Source organism: Pseudochaenichthys georgianus, chromosome 11, assembly GCF_902827115.2.
Source record: "Pseudochaenichthys georgianus chromosome 11, fPseGeo1.2, whole genome shotgun sequence".
Lineage (NCBI taxonomy): Eukaryota > Metazoa > Chordata > Actinopteri > Perciformes > Channichthyidae > Pseudochaenichthys > Pseudochaenichthys georgianus.
The window spans coordinates 11,077,925-11,091,632 of NC_047513.1; the positions used below are offsets into that span (position 1 = coordinate 11,077,925).

The 13,708-nt window shown below is 40.1% G+C and overlaps 1 protein-coding gene across 1 annotated transcript; it reads right to left on the bottom strand.

The window, feature by feature from the left end:
* Positions 1-861: 861 nt before the first annotated feature.
* gnb3b (guanine nucleotide binding protein (G protein), beta polypeptide 3b) lies at positions 862-8,087 on the bottom strand. The gene is made up of 8 exons (XM_034094973.2): positions 8,004-8,087; positions 6,988-7,133; positions 4,877-4,940; positions 3,641-3,797; positions 3,471-3,537; positions 2,868-3,069; positions 1,517-1,733; positions 862-1,209 (listed from the first exon to the last, which is right to left on the bottom strand). Exons 1-8 carry the CDS (start codon positions 8,070-8,072, stop codon positions 1,103-1,105), a joined length of 1,029 nt encoding a protein of 342 aa, XP_033950864.1. The 5' UTR covers positions 8,073-8,087; the 3' UTR covers positions 862-1,102.
* Between the last annotated feature and the right edge of the window lie 5,621 nt (positions 8,088-13,708).

The window sequence follows — 13,708 nt, forward strand, 5'->3', positions numbered from 1 at the left end:
CCACCAGAGCTCGAGAGCTGCACCTGCAGGGGAAAAACCCCCACCATTTCCTATGTGTACGTGTAGATAACAATTAATAATCAGTGTAATTTCACCCCATATTTAGGATCATCCCACAGTCATTAGCAAGCACAAACACACCGACTCGGACATAGTGTTAATGCAGAATTCTATGTTTATTAGAAAGATCTTCAACAAACATTTCGTCTTTTGTGTAAAAGTACTACAAAATGCAGCTGAACCCAGGAGAGTAAAATGAAGTTTACGGGGTCTTTACAGAATGTTTTCACAGGTCGGACCGTCTCACAGCCTGCTAGCCTGGCTCCACCTTGGAAGCTTCATTTCTCTGGGTGCCTCATTGGATTTTCCGTGGTGAAACAGGGAAACAGCAGCGGCCATGTTTGATCAAAGTCTGCCGGTGGTTGGCAGGAGGAAAATGGCAGCTCTTTCGTACAAACATACTCCGGATATGTGCAGCCCAAAACAAAAATAAAGTACAGAAAAAATAAAGACACTGTACATAGACTCTCCATCCTAATGTGTTAAACTATACAATACAAATAAATGTACATATCAATATTGTATCTAAATAAGTGCAGGGCTCTTTTACAGGTCACCGACAATAATAAAAATAAATCTGTATGCCTACAGTCTTATTTTCAAGTGTTCCTTCTTTTTTATTGTCAAAAATCGATATGCGTTTAATTAATTCTCAATAGGAGCTTCTGCTCTGCAATCCTTTTTGATTAATGTGCTCTTTTATTTGTTTACATTATCAGTGTTAGAATAGTCCCGCCAACAATACAACTCTCTTGTACATACAGCGGGATGCATCGCGCACTGTTTACCTGATGCCATTTATACAACGTGACACACTCGCAACCTCTCATATTTTGCATACATGTATAAGGAAGAAGCAGAGAGGGAGAGAGAAAGAGAGAAAGATCTGTGCTCAAACATCTGCGTCCTCTAACCTCACTCGTCTCCTAGTTTACTTTCCTCTCCTCTCCTCCTCCCTATCTCCACACTTTTACTCTCCCTGCCCTCATCTTCCTCTCCTCCTCCTCCTACTCTCTCTCGTCCGGTGTTTTTCCGGGGCGCTTTAGTTCCACAGTTTGAGGAAGCTGTCCCAGGATCCTGTGCAGACACCCATACCGTCAGCAGGGACACCGGTGCAGCTCACCCTGTTGTCGTGGCCGGACAACACACCTGGAGGAGAAAGAGAAGAGGAATCGAGGGTATTAAAAAAGGAAGGAAAGGAACGGAAAGGGGAGAAGGTATGCAAAGAAACAAGAGAGTAGGAGAGAAAATCAAAGGAAATAAAGTGAAGAAAGAAGATCAAAGAAAGGGAAAAAGGGGGAATGGAAAGGCAAGTAGAGGAAAGGAAAGACAGTCATTGTTTGTCCCTTCCCTTCAACCTCTACTCTAAACCTCCAGAGGACATTTCTCAGTCTAAAAGAAGATATAGACCTTTTTCAGGGACAGGGAAAATCCCTCAAAAATCAGGCCTACTCACCAACTTTCTCTCCCTTCAGTGAGTCCCAGATGTGGCAGTTGAAGTCATCGTAGCCGGCAAAGACAAGGCGGCCAGAGTTGGAGAGAGACACAGACGTGACGCCTGCGTTCAGGCTTCCGTCCTGGTAAGTGATCACTTCCTGGTCGGAGCGCAGATCGTACATCTTGCAGGTGCAGTCGTCGGAGCCTGTGACGAAGGCGTTTCCATTGGGGAAGAACTGCCGGCAGGGAGAGAAGAAGAGAATGTGAATGGCAGCTCAAAATGCCTTTTCAACGCCTTTTATACAATACCTAACTTTCAGAAAATCCAAACATCAATTTAGTTGAGTTTGTGCTTTAAAGTAGTTATCACATGTTATATCGCTCACGTTAATGCACAATAATGCATAGGTTACATCAGGGTTTGAAATTAGCACCAGACAAATCCAATATGCAAACTTCTGATGGATTTTTTAACACATTCATATTTGCTTATTGTATGTTGGATTTACTTTACTCTAATGTACTAATTCAGACTTTTACCTTTAAAAGAAAAACAAAAATCAAACCATTATCATTTACAATAATTTGGTGGACCCCTGCAGGAATGCTGAGGATCCCTTGAGGGTCAAGGACCCCCTGTTTTAGACAATGATTCCAATCTTTATAAAGAATATTTTTTCACCCCATCAAACTTCCTTATCCTAGGAGTTGTTGTAAAACGATCGTTTTTTTGACTTTGGTAATCAATACCTGTGAACTTCCTTAATTCTTTTTTTTCATTGCCTTTCATTCGGGGCCAGGACAAAACCTTCAAGGCAATTCTAAAAGACTGTCATAAACCAAAAGCTGGTTCGTCACAGGCACAGGTTCAGGTATTACAATCCCAGAACTAACATTCAGGTTAGTGATAGATATGTGTGCACACAATATAACAGGTATAAAAGTGATATTATTTCAGGTGCCATGCTTCTTGGGTCCCTCACATTGATGGCGTCAGGGACGTGCACAGACATTTTACGGGCAGGTGCTCAAGTGAGAAAAAGGGCACTTCCCATAATCATTTATAAAAAAAAAATGTAAAAAAAAAAGTTAAATATAGTTGCACATCTCTGACTTACTGACCAATTAATTTTAATACCCTCACACTCATGCAATTCACGAGCTACGGAACTTCACAGTAATCTCCCGACCTGATATTTTAATTTTGTATTCAATCAATATATTTTTGGACAGGGAAACTGTGCGCAAACTGCAGTAGATGTATATTCATTTATAAAAAATAAAAAAAGGGGGAAAAAAAGGCCACTTTATCTGGAGGAAGAACAAGGGCAGGGGCTGAAGCCCACTTTGATTTCTATGTGTGCACGTGCCTGGATGGCGTTGATGTCGCTGGTGTGTCCGGAGAAGGTCTGCTTGCAGGTCCCTTCCCTCAGGTCCCACAGCTTGGCCAGAGAGTCACAAGCTCCGGACACAAAGGTGTTCTCGTCGGCGGAGAGGGCCAGAGACATGCAGTCTCCAATGTGGTTGGTGAAGATCATCTTCTGCTTGCCAGTCTCCAAGTCCCACAGACAGCTGGAGAGGGGAGAGAGGAAAAGTCAGGGAAAGAAAGAAAAGATCGATCACATTTTCAACAATCAAACAAATGTGATCATGTGTCCACGACGCATTAACAGTGTCTGCCATGCCAATGATAGAACACTGACATTACTGTCTGATGCTAGATTGAATGGCTATATGGAAAATAATTTTGTATTCTACATAGACGGATACCCAAATTATATATCATCAAATATAAATCTACTCTTCTTGTTTCCGATCTTTTCCTGAAATGGGGACACATTGTTTTATGTTGGCCATTAATAAGTAATAGCCTGAGCCAATGAAGACATGTCCTTTTGTAGATGTTTCCAATGCGTTTGCAGTTAATTTAACTAACCATAATATATGTTGTGATATGATGATAATTTACTCACCAGGTAGTGTCACCGGAGGCTGTCAAGATCTCAGTGTCACTAAGGAAACGGCAGCAAGACAGGTAACCTGGGTGGGAAGATGACGTGATGAACGACTCATTTCTTTGTATGCTTTTTAATAACAAGTTGAGATTCTGTGAAAATGAGGCCGGCGAGAGTTGTATCCTCACCTGTGTGTGCGTCCAGCTCCCTGAGGGTCTTTGGGCTGGCAGCCTTGATGTTGGACACTGTGCACACGTTATCCAGACCACCGCTGGCCACCAGGTTTCCAGAGGGGGCGAAGGCGACGCTCATCACCCAAGCTGACTTTAGTGGGACAGCAACCAACTGAGGAGTGGAAATGTAGTTTAGTTGTTTTGAAAACCTATGGAGGATAATTAGTGACGGGCAAAAGATTATTCTCAATTTTTCAACTTTGAATCCAAATTATATTATAGAAATACATTAAAAAGTTCACTATTTAATTAATGGCTGGCATTTATACTAAAAGTGTGTCTTTATTCTCGATAATTAGAATTTATTTAATATAGAGAACATCTTTCATTTTTCCCTTTATGCCTGACCATAATACTCAAGCATAAAAATGTATCAATCTTCCTATCATGACTTTATTTCTGACAAGGTTGAAGCTGAAGTTAAACCATCCCTGACGTGACTTATCTCACCACTGAAATCCAGACTAATCAAATTATTTGAGGATTAGAAGCTCCTACAGGAAGGGCAAAGTAAACCGACCAATCACAGGCTCAGATCAACTCCTTTACCTTAAACACTGATATTCAAAAAACATGATCAAAGAATAACTTCCCTTCCAAAGAACCACGAAACACAGGACTAAGCCTATCAAGAACATCAAGACGACTAAGCCGTACACAAATACAATAAGACATATGGGAGGCTCCCAAAATAAACAAAATATTGTTTGTATGTAACATTTGTGAAAAATAAATGTACAATCTGATTTGAATTTGAATTGAGGGTACTTCAATTCCACAAACGTATCTGCTTCAAATTGTTTTTGTTTGCCACAACATTAAATATGATATTTTACAAGGGCAGCTGAGTCGATTGTACATACATTTTACATTTGACTGTTTACCTACTCAAGTAACATTTGTTACACCACAACAGTGTTTTTAAAGTGTATTATCATATATATTTACATAAGCATAGCATCTGAGTACACTGACTTAGTTGACCTAATTAAATGTATTATGTCAAGATTGCACATATAATTGTATTATGTTAGTTGAAAGCAATGATATTAGGTTGAACCTAATGTTTTATTTAAACTTAATATTATTGCTTTCAACTAACCTAATTTCTTCAGTGTACTTCCTCTACCAATGGATGTCAGTGTTTCAGCATATTTGTCATACAGACTTAATATAACATCGTAATCGTACCTTGTTCCCTGTATGGGTGTCCCAGACAAGAAGCTTGCCATCCTGTGATGCACTGATCATTGACCTGTGGGAGAGACGAGACAGTAGTAAAATATTATAAAATATTATAGAGCAGTAATTTAAAAAAAACTCTAATCATGAAATGTACTACTTTATGACATAATCTGTGTCTTTTTTATAAATGATCTGACAGGTGGACAAATTCCTTGGTAGCATAGCATCTGTTCAGAAATGTTGGCTTTCTGAATCTTCCATATTTAGACGACCACATCTAGTCTGTAACTTTTGAATAAATAAAGATAATACCTAAGTCAAGTTTCAGTGTCCTGGTACTTTGCATGCTAGCTCACTGTCACTCTGTCTTGCATAATAAAAGTTATTTGTTAGGCCTAAGCTTTCCTAAAGTTGACCAGTGGAAACTGGAGACTTTAAAGGGGAACACAACCTAAGCTCAGTTTTTTTAGTATGTTGTTATGGTATGAATGTTTTGTGTTAACATGAGCTCCTTTCTCTTAAAGTGGACCTATCATGCAAAATGCACTTTTTGATGTCTTTTATACATAAATATTTGTCCCCGGTGTGTCGGGGAACTCACGCAGCGTCAGAAAATAAAACCCTCTCTCTTTTCCTCCGTACCCAAATCTCTAAAAACTGAGGTACAACGGAGCTGATCCAGATTTGCGTCCGATATGACGTAATATCGGAAACGTTGCTATCAGAAACAATGCCCGACTGTTTTGGACGTAATATGGTCGGTGTTTACATTAGCATCGCATCTAGGATTGCCTTAGACCAGGAGTGTCAAACTGAAATACACAGGGGGCCAACATTTAAAAATGGGTACTAGTCGAGGGCCGGACTGGTTCAATGTTTATTGCAAAACTTATTGAAATGAACTTATTGCACATATTAAACCTGGAACTAACAAAGGTTAAATTATTGCCTATAAAAACAACATGAAACATTACATAATCAGTTGCATTAATTTCTTATGGCTCTATCTGCAGCTTTTCCAGAGTCATTTCTTATGATTACATTTTTCCACAGGCCAACAACAGCTTCAAAAAAACTATTCCCCTCAAAGAAAAAACCAAACATGCCGTGTTGTCTCAAGAAACAAAGTGCAGAAGGAAACATCCATTGAAACTCAGTGTGCTGCTCTGTGATGCACACTAACGGTACGTCCACACAGCAGCTTCAGAAGAAACTTCCACCGCTTCCAACGCTTCTCTGCCCATTGACTTTGAATGGGGATGACGTCACTTTGCCTCGCTTTTCGCCGAACTGCATTGTGGGGGAGCGAAGCGAAGATTTCCAGGATGTCCAGGATCTCCAGGATTCAAAAGTTGAGCAATGTTCAACTTTTGAAGCTGAGCTGGAAGCGCCAGCCAATCAAACACGTTTATGCAAATCTGACAGTAGAAGCGCTAGCCAATCAAACCGCGTGTAAGTAGGGAGAACCAGACCGCAGTTCATTTCCTCATATTCCAAACGAGAAATTACGGTAGCAAATCACCCGGTTCTTTACGACCAGAACTATTAACGGGATACAAACCGGAGGAACCAGGCATGGAGGGAGGTGGCAGAGACAGTGGGTGAAACTGGTAGGTTTTCGCCTGTTTGGGGAGTTTATATTGCTCGCATAAAATCCCCAGGGTTTTTTGCTTTGTATGTCGGGGGCGGGAGACTCATGTGATTGGTTGTTGGTCGCATTGCTCGCAAAAAATCCCCAAGCTGTCAGACACGCCCAGCTCCAAGATTTTCAAGATTTTTGAAAAGCTGCTGTGTGGACGTACCGTAAGCCAGATACTTGGCATCTCATCTTGGGTGCAAGTTCATCAATGTTTGGGCTCAGGCTCTGAGCTGAGGAAACCCTCAGGATTGAATGACGGTGTGCGTGCAATATACTGGCGGGCCAGATCTAATAGTAATTACAAATTATCCTGCGGGTCGAAATTAAATCCACCAAGGGCCTGATTTGGCCCCCGGGCCTTGAGTTTGACACATGTGCCTTAGACCATGGGAATAATCTACATGAGTTTCCAAAATGGGGGTGGTTCCCCCGCAATGTGTGATGGTGGAGAGGCTCCTGTTCCCCTCCTCCTCCTTACCTGGAGTCAGAAGACCAGTGCATGGAATAGATTTTAGCCAGGTGACCTTTGAGGGATTTCCTGAGCTTCAGCTGCACACGGCCTACTTCGGTTGCTGATCCTGCTGCTGCTGTCATGTTGCCGTCATTCACAGCCTTACGGGCCGCCTGGTGGTCAAACAGGGAATTACATGTTAGGATGAATCGTCAGACACAGTATCAAACAACTAAATGATAATTAACAAAGAGAATCATATTATAAAAATTGCCATTGTAGCATTAGTTTGTGTAATATTAACTAACTTTATTGTGCCATAGCTGAGGAACGAAAGCTAAATGGTAGAGCAACTACATCCTGATAACATTAGTAAACCAATCATTCAGTTAGGGTTAGGGTTAGGGTTAGCAAACATTAAAACATTTTATATAGGCGTACTTTATTAAGGATTTCTTTATGGTAACCAAATCCTGTGTATAACCTCTTCTAACATTACATAGACAGATAACCTTTACCCTAATCTTTTTTCAAAGAGACAAACTTTGAACCAGCTAAATAAAGTTTAAAGATGCAAACAAAGTTCCATTTAACAAGTTTATAAACTACAATTTCTTAAAAGTTTACAACTCATTTAGTATTCATCAATAACTACTTCAAATAATATGGACAATTTTTACAACAGTTGGTGTTAAAATGACATACATACATAGCATTACTACCAATTAAACATGTATTAATAATAGTTATGGCGAGTAAGGGTATTAGCTAACAAGATTGACTTTTCTTTGCCTATTTTCGTATGTCCAATAGAAACCCTGTGTCTGAAATGTGGATGATTTTGAACTTTTCATGTAAACCCCGAGATGAACTGTGTCTTTATCGGTTGAAATGTTGGTTTAAACTAGATAAACCCTTTTAAAACGGATATTGTAAAAATACATTGTAACAAATGAGAAAAAATAAGGATTTTGTAAGGACATACATTGTTTTCACATGACAAATCGGAATAAACTTCTACAGGAAGTACGGAAGCTGCTCACCTCAATCTGTGTACGGAGGCCATCGCACTCCTTTTTCATTACATCCATTTCAGCTTTCTCTGCAGCCATGGCGACGGTTGCTTGGGGATATTACTGACGGAGAAATGAAACTGTCACTCTGAAACAGGAAAGAGGGACACAATAAGAGGATGGGAATGAAGAACGGAACACAAATCAAGTTAATAAAGAATCAACCAACAAAAAGTATTTTCAAACTCCTGCAGCACATCACATTTCAGATACGCAGAGATGCAGTGAGCAGGCAGTGCATCACTCTTTGATCTGGATCACTTAGGTCGCTGTTACACCACCAAGTCCCAACAAAGATTAGACACATACCTGACTGGTTTAATCCCTCCCTAAACCAAAGTTGTAACTGTTCTTGTCCAGCTATGGTGTTTTGAGTGTGAAGGGAGGGAAAGATGTGGAAAAAGAAGACATGGGAAGATTTAAGGACAGATATGATGTTCATTAGGGAAGAAAGGAAGGAAAGAGAAGGCCTAAAACAGAACGATAGCTTCAAGGGAGGAAACAAAGCACAAAGAAGGAAAGGAAGGAAGTAAAGGAGGGAATTTAAGAGCTTAAACCTAATCATTTTTTACAACAAAGGCAGTGATGTTAAAACAGTGATGTAAAAGTATTCTCTGAACTGTATCAGTCTATTTCTGAGTTATACAGTGAAAATGTTCAAGCAAAAATCTCTAGAATTTCCCCAAACTCCCCTTTAAATTGTGCTTACTGACATTACTTTGAGTATTTTGACTCATGGAATTTATGACCCACTCATATTAAGGCGGTGCTTTAGGATTTATTTTGAGGTATCTAAAAAAAAACGTTGTCTATAATTCTACAGAAACAATTACACTTTTGCAATCAGCTTTCTTGTTTTGCAGATTTGTAAGCTCATCTCTTTGAGGGGCTTGTTAGCTCAGGCTCCAAGCCATGTACATGGACTTCAACATTAATATATTGAAGGTCACTCCTGCTTTTTATTGTCCTCACTGTGTTTTCTAACTGGCTGGTTCCTTTACGACATCATCATTTCCATCTCCAGCCCTTCGTGCAGAAGTTGGATGGATGTGCCTAATGCTCTGTAATAAGATACTGACGCATGACTTATTTAACCCCAATTAACTGCATATTGGCAAGGAAACTCTCTCGAAACTTTAAACTTATTATACTTTATTTACTGTTTAATAGGGAAAATCTCAAGTAGGCCATGTATACATGACATGTTACAAAACATATTAATTGAATAAAACTACTTGTTATCTAAATGCCCTATATCGGTTTCAACCCTTTTCTTGTTATTTGTATGCATTGTATTACTTTGTTAAAAATGTGATTCAACACTTAAGTGTGTGGGGACACAAGCCAGTAAAAAAAGAAAGTTATAGAAAAAATAAAAAATTAACAACATATGAAGTTTATATAAATAGATCATGCAGGAATACAAAAAATTGCCAAATTCCAGATTCTCAAATATGAGGTGTAGTTTGCAAATGTATGTCATTACACATTTGATATCTCTATGCTTTCAAATATGTAATTGACACCCCAATAATATTTGAGATGTCACCTTGTCAAAGTGACAGCAAAAGTTGAATCCTAAGAATATTGGAGCATGGGAAGTTGCAGTCCAATCAAATTGTGTCTTGCACAAATAAATAAATCTAAATCAAATCAGTTTAACGGTAAAGTTAAAGTTTCAGGGTGAGGCCTACGTACAGTGGCGTGGTGGAGGATTTGGGAGGGTCAGTGGTGCTGCTGCTGGGCGGAGTTGGGCTGGGAGGCTACAGGGCTTTAAATCCCAGCAGGAGATCTTAAGGGAAGCTTTACTGCTAAAATCTCCTGTCATCCGATTACTGACTGCTCTTTACCTCGGGATCAGAGAGAGAAGGAGGGAGGGTGCTGTGGACGGTGGGTGATGTGGAGGGTCTGTTGTAGTCAAACATTAACGGCTCCTCCACTACTGTCCCCTTCTCTTACTTAACACACATGATGGTGCATTTGTGCTCTCACACTCTCAAGGAAAACCATTTTCTAAAGCTAACAGCAAATTGAAAAAGTGCACCAGTAAAACAGAAAAGCCCTGTTTGCACTAGCAACCCAAGCAATATCACCTGCAGCATCGAAATCTGCCGACTAAGTGAGCTGGATGAGGTTTGGCCTTGTGCGAAAGATCAGGCAGCAGCTTACTGCTGCCACACCTGAGGCACCAATCCTCTTTGCTAGTGTCCCTACAATCCAAAGATCACCTTCAAAGGGTTTAAGGAACCATTACTTTGGATGCAATTGTACCCAAGGACTAAGTATATGACTTTCAAAAAGCTTTAACATAGGCTTACGAATATAAGAATGGAGTAGACTTCATGCATTAGGAAATGGCTACTGAATTCAAACATTCCATAATTCAACATTGTAGGAAAGCGAATGCTTCTTTAAAATCACTCCATATGCACAATAAGCGCTGCAGCTACATTACATTGTTTGCCATGTGCAGATAGAGAATCCCCATACTATACCAGTTTCCCATTTGTTTCCTGTGTTGCACACCGATGCTTTACTCCCCTTCCTGTTTGTTGAACTTATTTAAAATATCACTGAGTAAGATGATGCAGCTCCAAACATTGTCCAGGAAGCACCTGAAGAGAGTGCATTTACAGAAGCAGAGAAGAAGACAACTCACCTTTCGTACACACAATGTGGTTCCCTTCTCTTCTTGTGCACCTGTGCAGCTCCTGGTCCCAGATACCTCCGGCTCTACCTTCCCCTTTGAGCTCTTTTAGATTCCACAATCCCAGGGTGCACAACCTGCTCGCTGGCTCCTCTGACACTCTCCCCCGGTAGACTGATAGCAGCTTACTTGTGAGAAACTCTCTCTTTCTGTGTCCCTTCCTCCACAGTGAAGAACAGATGAGGATTGTAGGGGATGAAGGAGATAAGGGATGAAGGGATAAAGCTCAAAGATGGAAATAGAGAGGGAAGGAGAGGGAGAGAGAGAGAGGGAGGTAAGGAGAGGGAGAGTGGCAAGAGGAGCTATAGGTAAACCGATTGGAAGGAGAAAATCAGGTTATGAGGTCGAAAGACAAGAGCAGGTGAAGAAATGAAAGAAGAAGGCGTCAGGGAAACGCAACAGGTGGTGATGAAATGTGAGAATATGAGAGAAGAGAAAAAAAGATTGTGGAGGTTTGCAAAAATCTGTTGCACCGAAAAATCTGACCCATAGGGGAGAACACTGACAAATCAGCTGCGCACTTTAACATACATTTAAAAAAATGTGCTGTTGTTTTTAGCTAACACATGTTTTAGGTGCAATGACAGCAACATAGAAGCCAGAACCAAGTCAAACATCTAACTTTGTAATCAAACTAAGGACGCACGTTTAAACGTTTGCAACCTTTCATTCATTAATGTGAGAAATGATTGTCACTTCTTTGGTTCATTTCATTTCAGGACATGTCTCCAGTGTCCTGGGATAACAGAGGTGATATTGCACTCCGATTTCTGGCATTGCAGTGCATGTTTACCGTCATGCAGGAGCGGGGATGGATGCATGGGGCGGAGGTGGACATGGGTGAATTGGTTTGTCAGAGCTAATGAGCTAAACCTGGTTAATCAGGGTCTAATGGGATATCCGGGGACGGGCAATCTCGTTAGGGAATTAGAACAGGTCAGGCGAAACGTGCGTCACACCTGACACAGCGAAGACAAGTGGATCAAGAGTCAGACGTTTCGCCTTCAAAATAAGACAATAATTGTTTGACAAAATGTGGTTGCTGCTATTTTAACTATTCTTCAAAATGCAGGGACTATTTTTTTCCAAGAACATTTATTTACAGCATACAGACAGGGTGGACAGGAGGGAGGTTGGGGATCAAGCCGTGACAGGAAGTAAAGCAGTTATTGGTCTACAATGGGGGATGATCTCATTTGGTCCGCCCCTTTCTAACGTCCTGTATTCAGACTTGTGTCTTAAGGTGAGATGTCCCCCTTTTTTTCCTCTTCTTGGAAAAGTGGAACATATTCTGTGTGATATTAATTACATGTCCACAGAAATTATTATTTGCCCTCATCCTTACTCATCCATTGAGGAGGTCAGAGGTCAGGACTAGCTACTCAGATAAGATAAGATGGTACTTTATTGATCCCAATTTGGGAAATGTTTTGCTACAGCAGCATAAGAAGACAAGGCAATGCACAATACAATACACATTAAAAGACTAGAAATAATCAAGAAAGTACAAAATATACATGTTGAATTTAAAAAGGTATTATATATACAAATATATATATACATAAATACATGACAGAAGGAATATTAATATTAAATATTGAACAGATTATTGAACTCTAGATATAAGTCACATGTGTGTCCACCTGATGAGTGGAAGTCAATTGTTCTCTTGCATTTAGCTCTGTTTTGTTCTCCACCACCTCCTGAGGGTAAAATCTGTCTCTCTAGCGGCTAAATGTTTGACTTTGTTCACCAACTGTTCTAGAAATGTGTCCATCCAAGCAGGTATTGTTCAGTGTTCATCAGGGATTTTTTCCTGCTCAATGCTTCTGCAAATAAGATTAATGACAGCGGTGAAAGTGAACCAAAGTTTGAAAGCTCTTGATCTGAGAACCAGAACAAATATCTGAAAGACATGACAATGCTCATTGGAGTTAGGACAAATTGTCGTCAGGTGTCAGGTGGTGATTTCCCGTGGTCTTCAGCTCTCACAGTAGCACAAATACGGCACTACATTCGAGGGGGAGAGGTTTTATTTCCTGCCTCAGTCAAAGAGTGTTGTGTCACAGCTCACATGACAGTCCCTACTTCATTAGTTTGGCAGAGGATTAGGGAAGATGCTCAGTAAGCATTTCATCTAGAGCAGTGGTGTCCAAACATTTTTCACAGAGGGCCACATACAGAAAAAGATACCAAGGGCTGGGCCACTCACTAGAGGTGAGGTTTATTGTCCCATAAGTTAAGTTATAGGTTAGCAAAATTAATTAAATGTACAGTAGGTCAATTATGCTTGATACTTGAAAATGCCTTAAGAACAAAAAGCAGCCTATCACAGCTCTCCATAAGGGTTCATGTATTGTGTTGGCAGCTCATTCCTCAAAACAGAAGCCTCAGTTTGCTTATAATAAGGGGAAACATGATGGGTCTATTTCAAGCTTATTTGCTAAATAAGTTATTGGTTCCTTTTTTCTTATCAACTAAGATTTGTTAGAAAATGTTCCCAACTTTAATTGACTGAATTCATTTGAAAAGTGGATACTATTGTGTAATATATGTGTACATATATATTTAAGAAGTACAATATAAGACAAGCACAAGTTTCATTTGTGGGCCAAATTAGATTATACTTTTTTTAATTAGCTGAGGGCCGATTCAAACTGGTCTGCGGCTGCATTTGGCCCCCGGGCCGTAGTTTGGACACCCCTGATCTATAGTGATGGAGCAGACACACAAACAAATTATGAATGAAAATGTATTTCCAACCTTATTCTGAATGTGATCAGGAAGATATCTAAGCTGGGTTTTCATTTCTAATTCCAAGCACAACATGTTTCTACATTATTTCTACAGATGCTTTTTCTTAGTCACCCTTGTATTTTTGTTATGACAGGACTGCATTTAAAGACAGATCAGAGGCCTTAATGTGATGACATATGATGAAAAATCACTGACAATGTCAAGGTCAAGC